Here is a 24,450-nt window from a genome sequence, read left to right on the forward strand (position 1 = left end):
TCTAATGGGGTTTTTCTCTGGAAAGCTTTTGGCTGATATTCCTCTTGTTTTCTGCTGGTGGTTTTCTCTTTCTGTGGCTGGGTTTGTGTTGGTTTGCTTTGTTGGTTTTTACTTTTGATTAGTTAGCTTCTGTAGTGGTTTATTTTTGTCGTTTCTGCTTCTTTTTAGTCTTTCTTTATTGTTGTGTCAGTTTTTTTTCCTACCACTTTATTAATTGGAATATCAACTTTACTTAAAAAAAATATGTTATCATATGTAATAACATATTAACTTGTTATTTTTACATATTACTCACTAAAGAATTAGTTAATAAATTAATTTACGTCAATATTAAAATTTCATAATTTAAAAAATATACTAGATACTTAAAATGATCTAATTGGATAAAATAAACTAATTTTACAACTGTATGCATCAAAACTAAAATTTTAAATTTTAAAAAGTACAAAAAAATAAAATTAACCAATTAAAAAAGAAGAATTTACTTTTATAAAATTTATATGAAGTTAGGATGTAGAGATTTAGTTTTAGGTTTTGGTTAGGGGAATATCATGGAGAGAGAGAGAGAGAGCGAGAGAGAGAGAGTGTGAGACAGGCTTGAAGTGTTGAGATCAGCATTGTCTCTAACAAGTTGTGAAGGGGTGGGGCAATTAGAGCAAATATGTAAGGAAGGGTCATCATTTAATGATTAATTAGGTTCACCAAACGTCTAATTAAACTAAATAATATTTTTTGAAAAAGGAGAGAGTGAGATTCAAGCGCTGGTTAAGAGCGTGAAGTGGAAGGGAAGAAACAGGAGAAGGGACAAAATTTTACGCCGGAAACTGACGTGAGGAACACGCAGGAAATCAATGCGCGTGGATTAAAGGAAGAAAGTTGAGTCGGGTATAAAATAAACAGAGCTAGTGGAAAGATGACCATTTTTTAAATAAAAATAAAAAACATTTTGTATTTTTCTGAAAACCTCTAAAATAATGGCTAATGGGTAATGTGCTGTTCAACTCACTGTGGATTACGATATTACGAAGACAAATCTAACAAGTAATCATTTAAAAAATACTAATAGTAACCACAGAATATATAAAAGTTAAATGTTGTAGTGCAAAAACGTGCAATTGTTCCATTTTTTTATTTTTTATTTAAGGACTTTAAATTATTAAGTTAAATTCAATAAATAATTTTTAATTTTTGAATACGAATAATCACAGTAAAAAGATGAAGATTGTGTGAAACAGAATCGATCAAATCCAATTTTAAAAAATATATTTTTTGAATATTAAAATTTTAAGTGAAGGTCGAGTTTCTTCAGCTCGCATTACGTTATTATCCTGATTGTAGTAATACAATAAAATAAAATAAAGGGGAAAAGATGCGATCAGTGTGAAGGGCGATTGGGGTTCCCAGAAGGATTGGTGTTGGGGCATTATACGACACAAGCTTAGGGGTTTCGCAGAGAAGAAGAAGAAGCTATTTCCTTATGGTTTTTGAAAGGAATTTGTTTTCTTTTTTGCTGTTTTTGGACCTCAAATTTTAGCGGGAAACTTGTTCTAACGACTCTTTTAACAAAAGGTTGGTTTGTTTTTTTGTCTTTTTAATTGTTTGGTTTCCGGAAAAGCTGGGGAAAATCAATGCGAAGCATACCAACTTATTTGAATTAAAACAAAGCTTCTTCCTTTCTATACCTATATCTCTATTTTTTTTTTGTAGTTTTTGTAATTTGAGTTATCTTCTGTTGTTTTTCTCGCAAGATGGATTAATAAAGTATTGGAAAAAAAATTCTGTTTTGGAGCTCAGAAAATGGATTTTCAGTTGAACCATGTTATTGGGTAGCCCTCTTTTTTCCTTTTATTAATTTTGAATTGGTTTGAATTTCATTCAGAGGGGAAAACAGATTGAATAAATATTGATTGTGATTATTATTATCATAGTTATTTGAGACTTTGATCTTCTTTTTTTTTGTTGTTATTGAATGTCTCAATTAGATGTTTTCAAATCATTTTCATCCAGATTCATATGCAATAGCTTTATCCTTTTGGTTTATCTTAACTTCATCTATAGCAGAAGAAGCTCTTTGTTCATATTAGGAAAGATCATATGGAGGAATATCTTGTTATTGTAGTAGGAATAGCCTATGTTGATCGTGATTTTTTTTTTTGAAGTATTTGCGTCCAATACCCTTATTTGACTAATGTTTGATTAAGGATTGATCTTTAAAGAATCCTCTAAATATATGAAAATTTTGAAGAAAAAAAATTATTGAAACGCTACTCGTATCAAATATATCCAGGTCCGAGCAACAATAGGTCCACCATGAAAATAAGAGGTAAGTTCAACAGTGACCTCCAACAATGGCAAGAGTTGACAGCATACGACTGAGTTGGATGGAGGATAATGATATGAAAATAAGGATGTCATGATTGGGTTTTCAATCTTTTTCATACACTTGGATACAAATAAACCATATTTTCTTAGAAACCACTAAATTGAAGTTGATTGTGATTCATTGGTTGCCCTTCGATGGGACTATAAACTCTATGAGCTTGGAAAGTTAAAGAGGGGATATCGTTGTTCATCGTTTTTTCACTATTCATTTCTTGTCGATGCCAATGTCACCATAGATTTATCATCCTTAATAGCTAAGCTTCTATAGTGTTCATATGGAAGGGGCTAACTGCAGTTTCACAGTGTCAAGTAACTTGAATGGTTATTATCAAGTTACTAGCGAATGGAAACTTTAAAGGTTATTTATCAAAGGGATTGGGAACTTTACTTCTGAATTGTGTTTCTCAGTCTCATACTCCTCATTTTCTCCAAACTACTCATATCCGGCACTTATTTAGACATTACCTATACTCATATTGTATGCTTACCCGTATTCAACATTTATCTCTAAAGCTGGGTACCATAGCATTTGAATAACAATAGTAAGTCAAAGGGAGAAAAGAGAAAAAAGAACAAAAAAACCTATATATGTGGATTTCAAAGGGAGAAAAGAGAAAAAAGAACAAAAAAACCTATATATGTGGATGCACTATTGCAGACAGGAAATAGTTACAAGGTAATAAGATTAGTTGCTTCAAGAGTTACAAGGTTGATGATTGTTGAAGGGTTATAGGAGCTTTTAAATGATTCTTCTGAAGTTGAAACTGTAAGATCAATTTTTTAGATTTAAATAGTTCTTTTTTTTGGTAGTTAGCAGATCAAAATTCTTTAATTCCATGTTTGTTCGAGTTCCATGGTAGAACAAGTTCACTGTTATTGGTTTCTTTAATTCTTTTTCTAAACTTTCATGGTGGATTTGAGAGGTCACTGAGGCTGATTTGATTGCCTAACAAATCAATATATAAAAGTTTTCCACTGATTCCTTTCATTTCTGTTGCATCTTTGTCAATTTTAGTATTGTGAAAGGCTTATTGATTAAAGTTTATGATCCTCTTCTCTGTTGCTTACCAAATGTTTTCTATTATACCTGTTCTTCATACTCATGGAGTAATAAAGCTCATACATATCCATGTGTTGTTCCTTTCAGACTCCTTTTTCCAGTTCAACTTATGCAAAAGCTGCCTCCATTTTCGAGTCAAGAAGCATGGAATCTCAATTTGTTCCTTCAAGACGGATGGATATCTATGACCCTATCCAACAGATTGGCATGTGGGGAGAAAGTTTTAATGCTAATAGCAATCTGCATGCATCTGTATCAATGATTGCTGAAATGGATAACAAAATATCAAACGAGGTATGAATTTCAGATTTATTATTTCTTAGCTTAGTCGTTAAAAAAAAAGTTTATCTGATTTTGGTGCTGTTTAACCTTTATTATTTGAATTTTTTCCAGTCTGAAACTGCTTCCCATGAAATGCTTGCACCTTCAAACAAGTATGATCAAGAGGCAACTAAACGTATTGATAAGGTAAGTTTGAATTGTACATAGTGCTGATTTTATATTTCTTTTCTTGGTTTAATGGATGCAAATATTGTCCTGGATCTGCTGTATGATGTTGAAACTATGTTGCTTTACTTTTATTTTCCTTGAAGTATTCATGTTTGATGCATTATCTGGACATAGCTATGGGATAGATTGAACATATTCGTCTTGGACATAAACCCTTTTCTGACACTCTCACCCAAGTCTAACTAACATAGTTGGATTAAGCCCAGATTAGTGATCATCATTTAGATGACTAAAATCCTTCAATATAGTAGCACTAGAGAATCTAATTTCACTTGAGCAAACTGCAGAAGGATCAACATCTTTTGGAGCAATTAATCTCATCTTTCCTGCTAAAATCAAGAAAATTAATGAGGTAAATTGATTTAGGAACAGTGAAAATAATTGGTTTAATGTAAGGAAGAAAAAGCATGCGTGCACACCATTATTTTTGTCCATAATTATAGAAATCATATAATCTTATTCTGATATAGTTCTGTTCGAAACAATTTTCTTATTTTCTTTCCAAATCAGTTTATTTAGCTGCTATGAGCCTATGTGTCTAATTTTTTTTTGTTGATCATTTGTTTACCTTAAATTAAGGGTTTACTATGTTTGTGGATTTTACTGTTAATATCTATAGATACAAAGACGGCTTGCGCAAAACCGTGAGGCAGCTCGTAAAAGCCGATTACGGAAAAAGGTAAGATAAAATATGGTCATGAATTGCAACAGATAACCCAGAAGACAGCATGTGCATTCGTTTTAATTAATTTCATAGCATTGCATTTCAGGCTTATGTTCAACAGTTAGAAAATAGTCGTCTAAAGTTGCTTCAATTGGAGCAGGAGCTTGTACAAATGAAGCAACAGGTTTTGAATGATTCTAATATAAATTCTTTTCTTTTTCATTTTAAAAATGTTTAATGCCATTTTAAGCAGTAAAATCTTTTATTGCAGGGTGTTTATATGTGTGGTGGGTTAGTAGGTGGTAATCTTGGATTCTCTGCACCAGTAAAATCAGGTTTGTTTGTCAAAACAATGGCAGTTATTATTGTCACTTTTGAGCTATAACATCTTTTAGTTGTTTCATATGTTATAGTTGGAGTCGGGTGTGATTGTCGGATATGGATATGTTTTCGATATGGTGTGTTCAGTTATTTCTTAAATTTCTCCATGTACTTGGAGGGTCCTTTGAGGAGAATATCTCCATATCTATGTTTGACTATACGTTGGTCATGGATATGAACACGAATACTTTCAAGAAAAATAAAAAGTCGTTCCAACATAAGTTGTTTCTGTATCTAACATTTCAAACTATATAAATGCTTGTACTTTGAGACTAACCGTTGATGTTTTGCCTTTATATTATGTAGTTATATTTATGTTTCACCTTCAGATTAGTGTACTAAAGAAAATAAAGTATGAATTTGGTATTTGAAAATTATTAACTACCAATTACTTGGAAAGGAACTCTCTCATCCTGCCCCTTAAAAACTTTTTTAAACAAAATTTATTGGAGCATTTTCTCAATTAGGGGTGTAAGCAAGCTCAGCCAAAGTCAAGCTGTTGGAAGTTTGAGCTCAACTCAAAATTTGAAGTTCAAAACTCAGCTTAAGCTTGATGCAGATCAAGCTGTTCGAGCTGACTAGCTTGAGCTCGCTTACCTAGTAAAAACAAGCTTGATTCCCAGGCTTGACTTCAAACTTAGATTATTTATACTCGAGGTCAAGTTCACAGGGTCTACCTATCTTTTGCTATATTCACATGTACTTGAAGATTACATAGCTTATTGGATAAGCTATCAAAAAGTAAGCTATTTCATTTTTTAAAACTAAACTACATTCTTTTTTTGTTTATATGAAGGCACTTCTTATGCTGCTTTGATTTTTTATTTCTTGTAAAGTATCTGTGTCTCAAACCCTTCTTTGTTGCTCATGTCTACTAGAGATATAGTCCTCCAAGGACTCTCTAAATACATGAAAACCTTGAAAAAATAAAACATACCAGTCTGACATTGACATCCGAATCTAAGTAACATATAGCACTTTAATGTAGTTGATAGTGACAGCAGCTTTGAAACTGTCAAACCACCCCGAAATATGTTGGTATAATATAAGGCTTCTCTGATGTGTTGAATGTGATATTTCTGTAATAGCTCTCTATGGTACCATTGTTCTTCCCATTTACAGTTAATTTTTCTTCTTTGATGTTTTCAATGATTTCTTCATTTTGGGGATTTTGCAGGGATTGCTGCATTTGAGACAGAATATGCACGTTGGATGGACGAACAAAGCAAACAGATATGTGGACTAAGGACTGCTTTGAATGCCGAAATAAGTGACACAGATCTTCAAATGCTTGTGGAAACTGGCATGAAGCATTATTCTGAACTTTTTCGCATGAAATCAACTGCTGCGAAGTCTGATGTTTTCTATGTCATGTCGGGCATGTGGAAAACATCAGCTGAGCAATTTTTCTCATGGATTGGAGGGTTTCGCCCTTCAGAACTTCTTAAGGTGATTCATACTTAGTTTAATTACCTGTAGATAGTGTCTACATTGCTCAGACTTTTCATTTTCCTCAAGCATCTGTGTTTAATACTCTTGTATAAAGCCTATTCGAAAACAGGTTGGGAGGTTATAACCCTCTAAGAATTCTCTAAATACATGAAAAACTTAAAGAAATTGAAGATACTATTTTCTTACATGTATCTGTATCCATATCCAAACACACCCGAGGCCGAGAAACATAAATTAGCCAATTGAAACCTAATATGGATTCTGCTTGGTCTTTTCCTCTTGCTCCGACTTTTCATTTTTTCTTGAGTACCTGCATCCAGCACCCCTGTCTGATGCCTATCCGGAAATGACTATGGTGGTAGAACTCTCTAAGACACCTCTACATAAAACATTGTGAAATATTGAACATACTATTGTCATGCATATACCCGTATTCCACACCCGAGTCCGAGGAACATAGTATTTAGTTTCTTGGCACAAACACTGAACTTGGCCAATTATAACCCTAATACTGGTTTTGTTTGGTCTTTCCCTTCACATGATTCATCATTGAGAAAATTGTTGATCCATGCTTGGAAGACATGATTTTTTGCTATGTTGCTCAACTCTTCATATCTTTTTTGAAGTATTCATGCCTGACATTCTATGCAACACATGTTTGGACTTTGGATACACTTATGTGGATATGATCCTCCAAGCACAAATACATGGAAAGTTTGGAAAAAGATTTAATATATTCATGTTGCATGCATATCTAGATCCGACACTCACACTTGAGTCAAAGCATCATATATTTCTTGAAAATTTAATCGCAATTCTGGTCCAAGTTCTATTGCAAAATGTCAAATAATATTTGCTTGTTATGTCAATTTACAGGTGCTCTTGCCTCAGCTTGATTCCTTGACCGAACAACAATTCTTTGAAGTTTGTAACCTCAAACAATCATGTCAGCAAGCAGAAGATGCGCTTTCACAAGGCATGGAGAAACTCCGGGAAATTGTGTCAGTTACGGTGGCAGACGGTCAACTCGGCGAAGGCAGTTACAGTTCTCAGGTGACTACTGCAATGGAGAAGGTAGAAGCTTTAGTCAGCTTTGTGAACCAGGTACCAATTGCATGGTCCCATGTGCCAGTTTTTCAGTTTTGTTGAAGTACTTGCATCCGACACCCATATTGGATGCATAGATATAGGAATATAATCCTCTAGGCACTTGAAAACATCCATATCAAATGCGAACACTAACATGGTTATTTGATCCATGCATTTGAAGTGAAATTATAATGGCTTGCTCAATGGTTTTTAGTCATGCTAGTTTTATTTGCATTTAAATATGCTGCACCCACTACTGTGATAGTAGATTAGTCAATTCTAACCCAAAACCGAAAACTTGACTCCAATTTGGACTCAGACCTAATTCAACCCAGAAACCAACCCCACCCACCCAATTGACAAATGATGAGTGACTTATTTTAAACGAACTAGGGATTTCCAGATCTAAAGGTCCCAAACTAGGGAAGTTTGAAATTGGTCAACGTGTTTACTGTTGTATATTATATTGTCCGGACTTTTGATTTTTTTTTTAAATGCTCATACTCAACACATATTTGGTCTCGGGTATCAGCATATAACTTTTCAAGGGACCAAATATATAGAAAACTTGGAAAAAGAATTAATATACCTGTGTTCAGTCATAAATCCATATCTGACACTCTGCTAATTCCTTTTGCAGGCAGACCACATTAGGCAGGAAACACTGCAGCAGATGTCTCGGATACTAACGACTCGCCAAACAGCTAGAGGCTTACTTGCTTTGGGAGAATACTTTGAACGTCTTCGAGCTTTGAGTTCACTATGGGCTACTTGTGCTCGTGAACCTGCATAAGCTTTACAGTAGACCATCCTCCATACATGATGGTTGATGATCACTGCAACAATTGCGTTCATAAAGAGGTGTCTCTTCGTAAATGCCATTATAAACATAATTGCCTACATTTTTTTTGAAGCAGATTTCAGAAAACAAGGATATGAGATGATGTACATATGAGTAGTTTTTTTTTCTTTTTAACCTTGGGGAAGGTTGTGATTAAATCAATTTTCAATGATGTGCTGTGCATTATATATACCCTTGAAAGATATAAATATGTAGGGTTCTGCATATACCATGTTCACAAGACTTTCATTCTCATTTTTGGTCATGGATATGAGAGAGATGATTCTCCAAAATATATGAAAAAAAATTCAGAAAATTAGAGTATACGCATGCTGCATGCTTGCTTGTATTTGATATTCATCTCGAATCGGGATAATATGGTTATACACGAGTTGAAGCTTTCATTTTAATTTAAGTACTCCATTCTGTATGATGAACATGGCCAATGCATAATTGTGAAAAGTTGCTCATGTATTGGAATGTTTCACATTATATTATCAAAGCTTCACTTGGCATTACTTCTTTGGTTCATTGTAGTGATTGTTTGCAGGTTCATGCCAAGGATTCTCTCTGGCCGCCTGGCCGGCTTCAAGGCAGCAGTTCTTGGCTTCGGTGCCCTGTATAGTCAGCGCTGTCAGGTTGTTAAAAATCGAAACAGATTTGGAACCTTGTCGTGACCCTGAGAAGTTAATTTTTATGATCATCATAAGAATATTTGCAGATTGCTTTTGTTAAAGCTGTATTGTTTGTATTTTTAATCAGTTGTGATTTTATAAAATTCATGAGCGATTCATTCTTAGGTTTTGGTTCTTTTAAAAAACATTTGGAGTTGAATGTTTGATTTCTAACTAACATTTTATAGGTACTTCTCCTTGAATTTACTTCAAATATAAATTATATCGTTCGGCTTTTGTATCATTAATTTTAAAATTTTAAGATCATTCCATATTTTATTAATTCCCAAGTGAGTTAGGAACTTGAATGGGCAAAAGTGCAACCTTTCCATTTAATTAAAAAGCTAAAAGAGATTAAAATAAATTATTAATCTCAATAAGGCCAAAAAAGGCAATTACAACATTTAAGAAGATGATCAAGCCTCTAACCCTTTGGCTACTCCCTTGCCAACCTCAGCCAATATTATAAATGCTTTATAATTCTACAAATACTAGCAATTCAAAATTTAATTAAAGTAATTCTTTCAACTTAATTCTCTAATTAGTTCTAGAAGTTGCGCGCTTTCTTTTTCTTTTTTTTTTTCAAAAAATTAAAGTAATTCATTCAATTTAAATTTAATTAAAAAATATTTTTAATACACCAAGTCCAATTTCTCTATACAATAAGTATATACGTCTTTACTATTTGATCCATATGTTTTAAATATACCTCAAGTCAGATTTAAGCTGGCATTTAATGCGTCAACTAAAGGTTAGGTTGGCAGAAGTGTCATGGGGCTAGTACTTCAGTTTTACAATCTGTGTGACCTTAGGCGATTCCTTCGTTTCAAATGCGCCTAAATCAGCTTAACTCCTAACAAAGTGAGGATTCTAGCAGAAATCCTCCAAGGCACCAATTTATATAGCGGAAGCAACACAAAGCCAAAAGAGTGCTCAAAGAACATAATAATCACACAAAACAATGCACGAGAGGTGTTTGAGTAAATGCTCTCAATTGTATTCACTCTCAAAGAATACATGATACAATGAATGATTTACAACTGAGGAGGAGGCTCTCTATTTATAGTTGAGCTCTCCCAGATCCAACAGTCTAGCTAACTTTGTATCGACGGATGAGATGTAGCCTATCTCAACGATCAAAGGATTTACAAAATTTACATAATCAAATCATATCTAATCTTACAAGATATTATTCTACTTAATCTTCTAAGATTATTTTTCTTATTTACTAAGGTAGCTTAACTTTCTATATTCGCATCATTGGGTCATCCAGGCTTCAAATGGATAGGCTTCTCCAACAGTTCTTTGAATCGGGCCAACTCTCGTGGGTCAAATGATCCCCATCTAACTAATAGACCTCAATGAGATACATTTTGTGCGATGGTCACGGGCTTTCAACTACGGTCCATGACATTCTCCCCTACCCATTCTCAGAATGCCCTCGTTGCACTCTTGAAATGACACTAACTTGATTTGCCTCAACACTTTCTCAATGTCTTAGGTTTTTCCCGACCAGTCTCACTATCAGGTTGTCCCGCCTCTCGGAACTTTTGCCTCGGCTTCTGTCGCTTCTTAGCTTGATTCGTTCCACTGGTTGATACATCTCATTGGCAAGAAGATATTACTCTCACTTGCCCACATTCTAACTTGCCTCGACTAGAATCCTCTTGATTCTCACAACTAGGCTTTGGCTTACCTACAACCCCCCCAGCCTTCTCACTTCAAAACTTTGAAAGGGCTTCTATGTTTTTGCCAAGATAACAAGTTAGAATGTAAAAAACTACCACTTTCACAAAGTTTGATGAACAACCCACCTTTCCCATAAGTGGTAGCTCCACTGATATCTTAACAGGCTTCATATTAGTTTCATGCTTCATTAGCATTTCTGAAGGGGCTTTCGTAAGATTCCGTTCTATCGAGACAATGTTCCTCCCATACGAAACATCCTCGACTAGTTGGATTGACGAAAACACCTTGTTCCCAAACTTCATATCTCAATTCACCGACACAATGATTCATGATAACAGACCATCAAAGATTGAATTTGATCAGAAAAAGAATTGCCTTAATCCTGTCAAGGAGGTTTAAGCCAAACACAAAATCGTAATAATCTAAAAGGATTATATTAAATACTTCATTGGCCTTCTTTTCATTGATTTGTAGCTCCACGCCTTGAGCTACTCCCACATTTGGGGCCTCATCAGAATTTACCATCTTGATCTTATTATTCGATTTTTTAATCGAGAGACCAAGTTTTTTCTCAAATTTTTCTGATATGAATAAGTTTGATGCTTTCATATAAATAAGAGCAGTCCTTTGCTGGCCTGCAATATTGATGTCCACAAATATCAACCTTACCTCACTGCTATTCCTCTTTGTAAAAGTGAGTACCATTGAATTAAGTTTCGAGGCCTTCCTCTTATTAGGCACCACTTCCTTTCCTTATAGGCCGCGGATGGCTTAACTTGCTCTGGATAGTTTTGCATCTAATGCGGATCACTACAGGAGAAGAATTTTATTGGTTTCTTCTCTTTGGCCCTATTGCCTTCGGCTCTACTCACGATCGAACCAAACTTCATGGGCGCTTCTTTTGGCTCATCATTCTTTCTAAAAGTCAAAAACACAGATATATTTGGATATTATTTTACCATATGTGGTCTTTGACAAATGTGACATTTTATCTTGCTCATTTTCTCTTTCGGGTTGTTGGGTATCTACTTCCTATTTTGTGGTTTCCCATTACCACAGTCGCTACTACTGCCGTTTCCATTATCAGTATGCCCTTTCTCATCTTCTTCATGGCCTCCCCCACCATTGCCCTTTCCATTGGGCTTGGAAAACTCAAACTTGTATTTTATCGGAACAAACTCGATCAAATACTTAGTTACAATCATGACAGTTCTTGGACCTCTCGACGTTTCAAATCCTGTTTAAACCATAAATTCAACCAATCCATAAAATAGAAGAATGCTTCATCCTCACTCAAATTGGATCTGAAGCATCAATTTTCTAAACTCTTTTACATATTCCCGAATTGTGCCTCGCTGTGAGAACCGACGTTACTTAGATTGAGCCTCCTTCTTGGCATATTGAGGGTAAAACTGCTCCTTGAACTCATTCTAAAATTCCTCCCAAGTTCCAATCATAGACTGACTACGCTTTGCACCTTTGAACTTACGCCTCCATGATAAATGAGCAAAGTCACTAAAATATCGAGCAACAATACTTACCTTAGCATCATCATCTTTGATGCTCACAACATGGAAGTATTGTGGCCATCCTTTCCTCCTTCAAAGGCATTGCCATAGCTTCGAGAGCATCTCTCTTCGTCAACTTACCTAAAATAGAATTGAGTACCCCTTGCATCTCTTCCACATTAGAACTAAGAGACTTTAACACCACTTCTTTGAGTTGCTATTCCTTCGAGTCCAACTCCATAGTGCGTCCCTCGAATATGTTGATATTGTCCTTTACATCACCTGTGGACTTTTCGAGATTGACCACTTATTCCTCTAAAGCTAACAACATGTCCCTTGAACAGCTTATTTTTTTGGCCCTCCAACGGGTTTCTATTAGCTCAATTTGATCAGCAACTTTTTTTGACATCTTATAGGTGCCTTCACAACCAAAGCTCTGATATCAACTATCACTAGGCTAGAACTTTATTCTTGCAATCCGTATGGCCTTAAGCGATTTCTTTGTTTCAAATGTGCCTAAGTTAACCTAACTCCCAACAAAGTGGGATTCTCGCAGAATTCCTCTAAGGCACCAATTTATATAGTAGAAGCAACACAAAGCCAAAAGAGTGCTCAAAGAACAGAATAGCTACAAAAAACAATGAATAAAAGGTGTTTGAGTAAATTCTCTCAATTATATTCACTCTCAAAGAATACATGATACAATGGATGATTTATAATTGATAGGAAGGCTCTTTATTTATAGTTGAGCTCCCCCAAATCCAACGATCTAACTAACTTTACATCGATGAACGAGATGAATCCTATCCCTAAAATTAAGGGATTTACAAGATTTACATAATCAAATCATATCTAATCTTAAAAGATATTATTTTACTCAATATTCTAATATTATTTTCCCTATTTACAAATGTAGTTTAACTTTATATATCCACATCATTGGGCCACCTAGGCTTTAAATGGGTAGGCTTCTCCAACAGTTCTTTGAATTAGGCCAACTCTCATGGGTCAAATGATCCTCATCTAATTGATAGACCTCCATAGAATGCATTTTATGCGATGGTCATTGGCTTTGAATTGCTGCCCATGTTAGAAGGACATGGTTGATACAATACCAATATTTTGAAGACTTAATTAAAATATTTTGAATTTTAAGAAATAAGTTAAAATTTGGATTATAGTTTAAGGATATCTAATGTAATTAACCCTTATATATAATTTGACACAAAAAATATGTTATTATTATTAAGTAATATTTTTCTAGTGAGCTATTCGTGGAAGTATTTAGGTATTTATACATGTTGTCACAGATATTATTACAGCTCATAATAGGACCCCACTAGTAGGACCCCATTATTTTGTCTTAACTCCACTACCTTTAGCCCTAACATTCTCTGTCCCTAATACTGACATTCTCAGCGGACTCTAGGCCTGTTGGACACATGTCTACAGAGCACGTGGTCCTTTTTGTTCTTGGGGCTAGCGATTTGAGTGGGACCTATACCTGTTGGACATGTGTGTCACAAATATTATTATAGCTCATGATAGGACCCCACTACTAGGACCCCACTATTTTGTCTTGACTCAATTACCTCTAGCCCTGACATTCTCTGTACCTAATACTGACATTCTCAGCAGACTTCAGGCTTGTTGGGCAGATGTCTATGGAGCACGCGGTCCTTTTTGTTCTTGGGGCTGACGATTTGAGCGGGCTCCGTACCTACTGGACATGTGTCCGAGTGACTGCGCGCTCATTGAGTATAGGCAAACTAAGACTGTGGCGAGCTGGATTTGTGAGCTTGTCCTTTCTACAAGCTCCTTGGGTATATGTGAACTAATATTGTGGCGAGTTGGGTCTGCAAGCTTGCCTCACGGGCTGTGCCTGCGAACTCACTTTGTTGTCCTCTCGCGATTTGTCTTGCACCCAATCTTCTGGTGGGACTTATCTGGGTCATGGGATGAAGATCTAGATCTTGTCTAGGACTCAGGTTAGTGATAATACTGTATAACAATAGCCCCCCTTAGTGGGCCTAAGGAGTGTTATAAAGTGGCGCTGCTTAGGACTATCGTTTCACATTTATTGTGGCTTACGGGATACGGGATACGCGTTGATCATTAAAATCTGATATGTACTTCACCACGTGTTTGGATGGGTCATACTTTTGCATATCTAACTGTTGAAATTTTTTAGCTATTCGAACCATCAAGATGCAGGGAGGATTTTTTTGAAAAGAGGGGTTTTCTGGAGCTCTAAGGTTTATGCTTGCTTAATCTTGAAATCAGAATCATATGAAGATCTTTCTCAAGGTAAAAAAAAGAAAAAATTCTTTACTTTTTTCTTTTCTTTCCTTCGTCGAATATGCATAGAATAAGAGGAGCCGATGATTGATTATTGCCCCATTGCCTACCACAGGAATGTGCTTCCAAGGCCCCCGTCAAAGGTAAACTTGTTATTTGCACTAAAATGGTGAAGAGACGAGACAAAGCTTACGTGTGTAGGGAATTAAAATTGCTCATTTTGTATACAAGTTCTCCATTCCTGAGGGGGTGCACCGTCTTAGCGATATGGGTGAAGACTATTTCCTGCTTCCCTTACATGCTTCGGAAGTTGGGTTTCACTTACCCATTCGTTCGTTTTTTTGCAGTCTTCTGCGTGAGTAGCAGATTGCTCACAGAAAACTTTGCGAGTTCTCTTGGTGGATCGTGGTGGCATACTTCATCAACTATCAATGATGAAACGAAGTGCTAGAGCTTGCAGTTTTCCAGAGTCTGTACTTGCTGAAGGCTTAGATTTGGGGGGATTGGCTGGGCTTTCTTTTTTTTCTCTTCACAAACAATGCGAGACGATAATTACGAACTGATGCTCTAAGGTATAGTTAAAGTGGGAGAAGTACATTAGGGTAAGGTGTAAGGTCGCGGACCAATTTGATTTTCCCATGGAATGGTCTACACCAAGCCAGGACATGTCTTTGTTCAAGTGGGCCATAGGGATAGACTGTGGGAAAGCTTAACTGGAAAGGCTTCGCACAGGGAGTGCCTTGATCATTGAGGACCTCATTATTGTGAGGAATGTGTTTTTGTACTGCTTGGAAGGTCATAGCCCTAACGGGTACAGGCCAAATGATAGCAAGGAGGTTGTCGAAGCCTTAGGGGCAGTTGCTCAAAATTAGTCATGGTCACATAGAATTTATAACACTATTAACAATGGTGAGTTGGGAAAATTCTGACCGGTCTTCGAGAGGAGCCCACGAACTATTTCTACAGCTATTGTGGGATAAAACCTCACCTATGAATGATGGCCTTCTCATGGGTAGAAAGGGTTGCACTTATTAATTTGTTAACTGCTCCCACTAATGTTAGGGTTGTTGGTGGTGCAGGCACAACTAAGGCTTCTAGAAGTGACTCCGAGGGAACACTTAGCACTTCTGAAGAGATAGAAGATGCTTTGGGCCTATGATCTAGACTTCTAGTAGCATACAAAAAGCGTAGGACTGGGACGAGAGCTACTAGAGTGGTGGTCAGCAGTAAGGAAGAGATGAATAGTAGGAGATTGGAATACCATTGAAAAAGGAGAGAAGATCCTACTGGGGCTTCTGCTATGGTAATTGCTAGTACTGCCTCTCCTAATAGGATCTATATCATTAACCCATACCCGAGTAGGTCCCACCAAAAGATTGGGTGCAAGACGAATGGTGAGAGGACAACAAGGTGAGTTCGGGAGCCCAGCTCACGAGGTAAGCTCGTGGACCCAGCTCGCTACAGTCTTAGTTTGTATATACCCAATGAGCTTGTATAAAGGACAAGCTCGTGGATCCAACTCGCCATAGTCTTAGTTCACCTATACCCAAGGAGCGCGCAGTCACTCAAACACATGTCTAGTAGGTACGAAGCCTGCTTAGATTGTCAGCCCTAGGAACAAAAAAGACCCCGTGCTCCGTAGACATGTGTCCAGCAGGCCTGAAGTCCATAGAGAATATCAGTATTAAAGATAGAGAATGTCAGGCCTAGAGGTAGTGGAGTCAAGACAAAATAGTGGGGGTCCTATCATGAGCTGTAATAACATTTGTGACAACATGTATAAATACCAGAATACTTCCATGAATAACAGACGAGAAAATATCACTTAACAATTATGTATAAGTATCTTAATCATGTCCTTTTATATACACTTCTTAGGATTAGGGCAAAGAAGGATTTGTTTTAGTCCTTCGTCTTTTCCACTCTTCAGTCACCTTACACATCTCTAAGCTTCTTCCACCTAGGGAGCTCTCCATTACTTCTTCCTTTCATCCCAACCTTTGATAGTTCTCCATTGTACATGGGTAAACCGTTCCAACCCCCACATTCTCCTCCTTATAAGCTTTCATTTTTAAAATGATGTATTAATAATTGGTGTGGTCAGCATGGATTGATACAATTTCTCCCAATTAGAACACTCCCAATGGCCATTGAAATCACTTTTGTCAATTCATGGTAATTTTATATATGAAACAAGTCAATTTATTTTCCTTCTCATTTATTTGATACTAACATCTAATACCTTGAACCAAAATATGATTTATCTGTGTTCTTGGCAAAACCCATTTGATGGGGTTTTAATAGCTAATGTTATGAGAAAAAAAAAGGCTTGTGAACCCCTCGGCATTTTTGAGGCATGAACCTCCCCTCTAGTCATTTGTATTCATTCACACACATATATTACAAAATAAAATGAAAAGGAAAAGAGATAACAACCAGGAAAGGTGCAAACCCCTCACTTGTAGACCTTTTCATGGGTTGGGCTATCTGTTCAAGCCCGAAGACCTATCTAAAATTTGGAAGGGTTGGATAAAAATGTTAGACTCGAAATATAGACTTCGGAAAAAAATAGGTCCGTTTAAAAAATGAGTTGGGCTTGGGCTTGAATATTTAAGGCTCGACCCGCTTTTAAGTTTGTAATGTTTTATATTATGTTATTTTTTATATTGTGTAATTTATAACACAAATTAAATCTATAGTAATATATAATATTACTATAATGTAAACATTAAAATGTGAAGATAACTAAATATAAATTTTAAAAAATATAAAATATATAAAATCATTAAATATTAAATTAAAAATAACATGAATATATATATTTTAAAAATGTGGGTGGGTTTAAAATGAGTTTGGGTTAGCTATTTACAAATTTGGACAATCTTGACTAAAATTTTAAATCCATATTTTGGGTCGGGCCAAGCTTAGGTAAGTATAAAGTTTGTTAATATCATGCTTAGGCCTGACCCGAACTTGGCTCAACCTGACCCATGAAAACTTTTATTTGCTTCTATGTATTTATTTATTTTTTAAATGATAAAGTGGATCCACGAGAAGTTTCCTATTGGGTGTAACCCCCATATACATGTATCTATATTTGTTTAAAAAATTAAATGAAGAACACTCACGAGAGGTGTTCCATCGCCTAAGCATGCCTTTGTATGTATAAATGTACATAGATTTTATATTTATATATATGAATATGAAATGCATCTCCCACAAAGGGATTTATAATGAACCCCACGAGGATTGAACTTTACCCTTATGCATGTATTATATATATAATTTGTCCAACAAATTAAGAATGAGTTGAGAGAAAAGAAAAAAAGAGAGATTGTGTAATCACTCAAAAGTTAGTGGTGTCAGAAAGGATGGTTTCAGGACCCCATTTTCGTAAACTGAACCTCTAAATATTTTTGTTAAATATTTATAGAGTTATGTTAGAAGTGAATTGAATTTTGGTTAGGTAATTTTGTTGAATTAATGATAAATTAAGGTACAGGGACTAAATTACAAAAGTATCAAAAGTTAAATTGTTAGTGAATCATTAAGTAGAACTTAGTTAAGGGACTCATAAGGAAATTAAACCATGGTTCTAATTAAATGGACGGTAATAAGGTATTATATAGTAAAAAATGTTATGAGAATTATAATAAAATAAAATTTTAATTAACTAAAATAAAAGATGATAAACTTAGTGGATTGAAAGAGAAAACATTCATTCTCTTTTCATCTTTAAAATTTTGAAGCAAAAGAGAAAGGGAGAAGATGAAACAAAAAGGGTTTCCAAAGCTTCAAACTTTAATTGGTTAGCTCAATTTAGTCTTTTTCTTGTAATTTTTATCTTTTCGAAATCCCAGTAGCTCAAGCTAGTTGACCCATGTCATATTTTTCAATACTGTTAAAAGATTATGATGCTGTCATTATTAGATAGTTGAAGCTTTTGGTGATATCTTGATGGATTTGAAGTTTGGAGTTGAAAAATGATTAAATTGTAAAGCCAAATGATGATTTTGTGCAATAAGGACTAAAATGCATAAATTATTCCCCTATTATAGAAGGCCCTATGAAGTAAAGGGAAGTGCATTAATTCTTGGAAAAAGAGGGACTGAACCTATATAAAAAATGTAATAAAGTCAATTTAATGAATAGATAGAGTTAACGGTACGACAAAAAGGGCTACCTAAACGCGAATTCGCTTCCGAGGTCGAGCAGTCTCAATTTCACTACAGGATTTGTGAATGAATGCTGGGCTGGGCCACCTTGAATGGCGTAAGCCGCATGCGGGGAGACCCGCACGTACGGTTTTTAGGGGGATCTGGTCGAAAGACCGAGAATTGTAAAGCTAATTGATGATTTTGTACAATAAGGACTAAAATGCATAAATTATTAAATTTTGGTGTAATTGAGAAATAGGAAGTCCTATAAGGACTCCAATGAATTCGACATAAGATTTGGGGTTAAATGTGAAAGTTATGATAGTCCCGATTTCAGGGACTAAATTGAATAAAATAAAAAAGTTGTATGAAATAACAATTGAATGTGAAAATAGTTATGTATTGATAATTTTATATTTTGTTTTAATCTTTAGCTAACGTTGACTCAGATTCCTCAAAAAAGAAAAGAAAAGACAAAGTCGTCGACGAATAGCTTGGAGTTTACAATTTGTGTTTCTATAATCAAAACTACTTGTAAATTGATGTATATTGAATTGTTGTTGCATGGTAAGAACTTAAGGTGAGGCATTCTGATATGATGAGATGTTTTGAAACTAAACTGAATTGATTGATGATTATGATGACTAAATTAAGTATATTTGAAAAATATGTGTATTTATATAAATGTGAAAATTGAGTATATATATTAGGATGATTATTGTTGCTATATATGTTGGATAAATGCATTCATTATGAAAATAAATTTGAATTGAGATATTGGTTTATAATGAAATATGAAATGAATATCCTATTAAATGTTTGAGCAAAGTCGAATATAGTTGGTATGCCATAGGATAAGAAGAGTTTAGGGTTATTTCAACTACGAGTCGATTAGGCACTGAGTCCAATTTGCTTCAGTTATATCGATGAGACAATGGGTGTCAAACTTATTGGTAGTGCTGGGCGCAACTATTTGCTTCAGATTTATCCAATGAGACATTAGGTGCCAAACTGGTGCATTGGTTGGATTCGTGTATCTATTTGAGTCCAAGTCGTGTTAATAGGGAAATAAATTATAAAAATAAGGTACTTGATATTGAAATGGAAAATAAACGAGAAATGAAAATGGAATGAGAAATGGAGTACTCAAATGTGAAATGGTTTGGAACATTGATAGAAATGTTCATTTGAAATTATGGATTTGGAAATTGAAATGGAATGTATCATCATATGAATTGAGATATCAAATGATTTGTGAAGTAGACTTGCCATGTTTTAACATTAGTAAAATTTATTTGAAGTAAACAATGAATATAGGAATTTGCATATTTGACATGGTAATTGTATAGCATCATCTAATATTAACTTTAGTATTTTTAAATGTATTATGTTTTTCTTTTATGTTTGACCCACTGAGTTATACTTAGCGTACGATTTTGTTCTCCGTGCGCAGGTTAGGTACATTACGATTCAATAGTCGACTCAGCATTCAGTGACAATCCCGGACTCAACCGTTGGTGATGTTTTAAATTTTGGTCACGGCATGTACCTAAAGTGTCATTTGGGCATTAATGTTTTATTTTGAGATTCTTGTGGCATTTTGAGAATTATTTATATGTATATGTGTGTGATAACAATAATCATGAAAATATCATTCTTGATGAGTAGTTGATTTAAATATTTACTTGCTTAGATGGTGATTAGTAGATATGCCAAGGAATAGGTGTATCATGTGATTTATAAGTTATGTATGCTTGAAGTTATTTGGTAGTTCTAGTGATTAAGTTATAAGTTTAATATGAAACCAATTGTAAAATGGTTTGAATGGTTGAATGCATGCATGTTTGGCTTGTTATTTTGAGGTGTCATCGAAGGCATATTGGTATGGTTGAATATGGTCTTTTGGTTAGTTTTGAATTGTTGATTCAAGTGCGAATTATGGCATATTGGTTAGACACTTAGGTTGATTGTTTAAAATAATGTTTTTGGTTTAAAGTTAATGCTTTTGAAATGGTTAAGAATTGGTATAATGTGTTGCTTGTGGCATAAGTGAGTTAAGGTTGAATAGCTTATTTTGGAAAGTACTTTTCAGATGCACGCGGCCTGGCATATGGTTGTGTGCCTTACACGACATATGACATGGCCACAGTTTGTTACACGGCCCAACAACACGGCCGTGTGGCTTGTAGGTTTTGGTTAATTTTTTGTGCACATGGCCATAGTCTGTTATACGGCCCAACAACACGGTCGTGTGACATATTTTTGAATATTTTCACTTTTGACCCACACGACCTTGGTGAGTGTACATAATTTTTTGCACGGTCGTGTGACTCCAACCCTACATGGCATCAGTTTGTTGCACGACTCGCCTACATGACTGTGTGTCTCATCCCACACGGCCTTAGCATTTCCACACGATCAAAGGATAGAACCATATGACTCTTGTTTATATATTTTTCCTAATTTTTTTTTGTTTCAAAATGATCATTGTTTGATACCAAGTTGGTTTTAAGCTTTCGTAATCTCCATATTAACCTAAAATTGATTGAACTGCATGTTAAACTTGATTATATATACGATATGTTGATAATAAACTGAGATTTCAAACTATAATTTGCTTGTAATTTGATAAATTGTAATTTATACATATTTTTATCCCATGCTTAGCACATTTATGGATTGTTTCTCCTTAGAATTGGTGAATTCGATGCTCTTAATCCTTTAATTTCATGTTTTATACTTAAGTGAGCATAGGAGAGTAAAAAGAGCGAGAAACGGGCCGAAAACGGAGAAAATGGACCCACGTGGGAAATCAACACGGCCTGGAATTTCTCACATGGGCGTGTCACACGGCCGTGTCTCTTGGCAGGATTGAAGCACGACTTACATGGGTATACTACATGCCCGTGCCTGTTCAACAGCCTTGGCCACGGGCTGGAGTAATCGCACACGGGCGTGTCCCTGCCGAGCCCAAGTATAACCCTATTCGAAAAAGGCCAATTTTTGGGGCTCTTAGGCATTCTAAAGCCTATTTAAACACATGAGGAGGCACTTAAAAGGGGGATGCAGAGTAGGAAGTAAGGAATTACTCAAGGGAAGCCGATTGGTCCATCTCAGAAGCCGGATTCATCATCAAGACTGAAGATCTCCCTTCAAGTTCCTTCAGGAGTTTTGGGTTTTCTTATGTTTTGCTATCTTTATGCTTTTAAGATTTTTTCTTTCATAAGTATGAACTAAATCCCCTAAATACCTAAGGGGAATGAAACATAAGACGGATATTGTTATTATTATCTGAATTGTATGATAAACATTTGACTTGTTCTTAATTATGTGTTCTTAATTCTTGTTTTGATATTCCAGGATATTGATTCAAGTTAAGCTCTTATTCAGAGGAGGAATAGACCCTGTCTAAGAGTAAATTTGTCATAATTAAGCGGATTTGATCGCACGCCTAGAGATAGGGTGATAAGATTTTGCCAGATTAGGGTGAAACCTAATAAAGGAATCCATAGATCGAGTTAATGCAATTCTAGGGTGTTAATTAGAAAGAGATTTCAATTTTTAACCTAGGGTTAGATGTTATTAGTCTCGAGAGAGATAATAATATAACTCAGTGATTTCTACGGATCAAGTCAAATAAATAAATCGTCTGATTCAGAGTTAAATAACAAGTGAAGTCTAGGTGGATTTTTCCTTAGGTATTGTCTTAATCAATCGAATTTCCCCAAAAGTATTTTCCCAACTTTTCTTTCTGTGCATTCTTAGTTAAAAATTAGTTTAGATAACCAAACCTCTTAATTTTTAGGCTAGATAATAAAAAGGAAGTAAATACTAGTACTTGTAGTTCCTTTGGGTTCGAAAATTCGGTCTTGCTGAACTATACTACTATTCGATAGGTACACTTGCCTTAATCGTGATAATAAGTTAGTCTCAAGAACAATTCTTTCATAAATCTTTAAATCCTATCACGAATATCACGTATCAAGTTTCTGGCGCCGTTGTCGAGGAACTAGGATATTAGGAACACTTAATTTTTATTCCTTTAGCCATTTTATTTTTATTGCAATTTGAACTTTTGTTTCATTTTCTAAATTCTTCATTTATTTTTTTCTAGCAAGTTTTTCTAGTTTATGACCAGAAGAAACCCGTCAGGACCGTTATTGTTTGATAGTGAGCTCGATCGCACAGTTCGTAGAAATCGAAGGGAAATAAGGCGAAGCTTATGATACACTGAGGAAGAGCATGAGGATGATACTTCAACCACAACTGAGGAGATGGCTGAAAACCAAGAAAATTCGCTACCTATTGCGATTGCTGTTAATCAGAATCTTGCTTCGCATACTATGTATGGTTATGTTAAACCTTCTTTAATAGGAACTGAAACAAGCATAGTTAGACCTGCTGTAGCTGCCAATACTTTTGAACTGAAACCTAACATAATTCAAATGATACAACAATTTGTTTAGTTTGATGGTTTACAGGATGAAGATCTCAACGCTCACTTGGTAAACTTTTTGGAACTATGTGATACATTTAAAATTAATGGTGTTTCTGATGATGCCATTCGCCTTCGGTTATTCCCTTTTTCATTGAGGAATAAGGCTAAACAGTGGTTGAACTTGTTGCCACGGGGGTCAATCACTACTTGGGAACAAATGACCGAAAAGTTTTTATTAAAATATTTTCCACCGGCTAAAACGGCTAAATTACTTAATGATATCTCTTCTTTTGTGCAGATGGATTTAGAAACACTCTACGATGCATGGGAGAGATACAAGGACCTCTTGAGAAGATGCCCTCACCATGGGTTACCACTCTAGTTGCAGGTTCAAACCTTTCACAATGGCCTGAACCCTTCAACTCGGAAGATGGTCGACGTAGCTGCTAGCAGAACTATCAATAATAACGCACCTGAAGATGCCTATGAATTTATAGAAGAGATGTCACTGAATAACTATCAGTGGCAAGTCATGAGGACAAAGCCAACAAAAGCAGTCGGCGTTTATAATGTCGATTCAGTGACCATGCTCTCTAATCAGGTAGAACTCTTGAATAAGAAAATTGACGGTTTTCTTAGTTCTTCACAGGTTCACCCAGTAATGCAGTGCGAAGCAAGTGGAGGTAGAATGAGCAATCTAGATTACCCACCTTATGGCCACAACATGGAGAACGAGCAGTTAAATTACATGGGTAACAATCCTCGATCTCAAAACAATTGTTATAGCAATACTTACAATGCAGGTTGGAGGAAGCACCCAAACTTTCATGGGGAGGCCAAGGGAATCAGAGACCACCACCTCCAGGCTTCCAACAACCACCCTACCAACAAGAGAAAAAACCAAACCTTGAGGAGATGCTAACAAAATTCATCTCAGTGTCAGAAACTCGTTTTCAAAATATCGAGACAGCACTAAAAAATCAACAAGCATCAATCTAGGGGCTCGACACTCAGATTGGACAGCTCGCCAAGTTAATTTCCGAATGACCACAAGGTAGCCTGCCAAGCAACACTGAATCTAACCCAAGGGAGCAACTCAACGCGATTACCATTCAAGATGAGGAAGGGTTAGTTGAAAAACCAAGGCTAGAAATGGTGATAAGCAAAGGTAAGAATGAGGTAGGCCAAGATGACCCAAAGTTGATGAGTACAGAATATAAACCTCGTGTGCCATACCCCAATGCGACAAGAAAAGACCGATCAGACGAACAATTTGGTAAATTCCTTAAACTTTTAAAGAAAATACA

General features: G+C 35.5%; 1 protein-coding gene and 1 non-coding gene across 7 annotated transcripts; one reads left to right on the top strand and one right to left on the bottom strand.

Annotated features, from left to right (window-relative positions):
* Window positions 1-1,111: 1,111 nt before the first annotated feature.
* Window positions 1,112-9,244, top strand: LOC107897516 (transcription factor TGA4). Of its 6 annotated transcripts, XR_001684169.2 has the most exons (10): window positions 1,283-1,569; window positions 3,530-3,736; window positions 3,836-3,910; window positions 4,572-4,631; window positions 4,723-4,800; window positions 4,888-4,951; window positions 6,175-6,446; window positions 7,326-7,553; window positions 8,179-8,399; window positions 8,930-9,244. XR_001684169.2 is itself a non-coding variant. In XM_016822999.2 (9 exons), the coding sequence occupies exons 2-9, from the start codon at window positions 3,587-3,589 to the stop codon at window positions 8,329-8,331; spliced, it is 1,080 nt and encodes a 359-aa protein (XP_016678488.1). In that variant the 5' UTR covers window positions 1,112-1,569; window positions 3,530-3,586; the 3' UTR covers window positions 8,332-8,705. The 6 variants fall into 6 exon arrangements, 5 of the variants coding, with proteins under 5 accessions (XP_016678488.1, XP_016678490.1, XP_040934722.1 ...); XM_016822999.2 differs by lacking the exon at window positions 8,930-9,244 and having other exon boundaries at window positions 1,112-1,569; window positions 8,179-8,705; XM_016823001.2 differs by lacking the exons at window positions 1,283-1,569; window positions 8,930-9,244 and adding an exon at window positions 1,647-1,826 and having other exon boundaries at window positions 8,179-8,705.
* A 14,164-nt stretch (window positions 9,245-23,408) lies between these two features.
* LOC121209067 (small nucleolar RNA R71) lies at window positions 23,409-23,515 on the bottom strand. Its single transcript, XR_005904184.1, has one exon. It is a non-coding gene; the product is annotated as a small nucleolar RNA R71 (small nucleolar RNA).
* Window positions 23,516-24,450: the final 935 nt, after the last annotated feature.

The sequence above is a fragment of the Gossypium hirsutum genome, chromosome A10, assembly GCF_007990345.1.
Source record: "Gossypium hirsutum isolate 1008001.06 chromosome A10, Gossypium_hirsutum_v2.1, whole genome shotgun sequence".
NCBI lineage: Eukaryota > Viridiplantae > Streptophyta > Magnoliopsida > Malvales > Malvaceae > Gossypium > Gossypium hirsutum.

What these genes read in the sequence shown, in the direction of transcription:
- LOC107897516 (XM_016822999.2), top strand. Translation starts at nt 3,587, where the DNA reads ATGGAATCTCAATTTGTTCCTTCAAGACGGATGGATATCTATGACCCT. An exon ending in CAACTAAACGTATTGATAAG is followed by an intron (nt 3,911 to 4,571) that starts GTAAGTTTGAAT and finishes TAATATCTATAG; the next exon opens with ATACAAAGACGGCTTGCGCA. An exon ending in CTCTGCACCAGTAAAATCAG is followed by an intron (nt 4,952 to 6,174) that starts GTTTGTTTGTCA and finishes GGGATTTTGCAG; the next exon opens with GGATTGCTGCATTTGAGACA.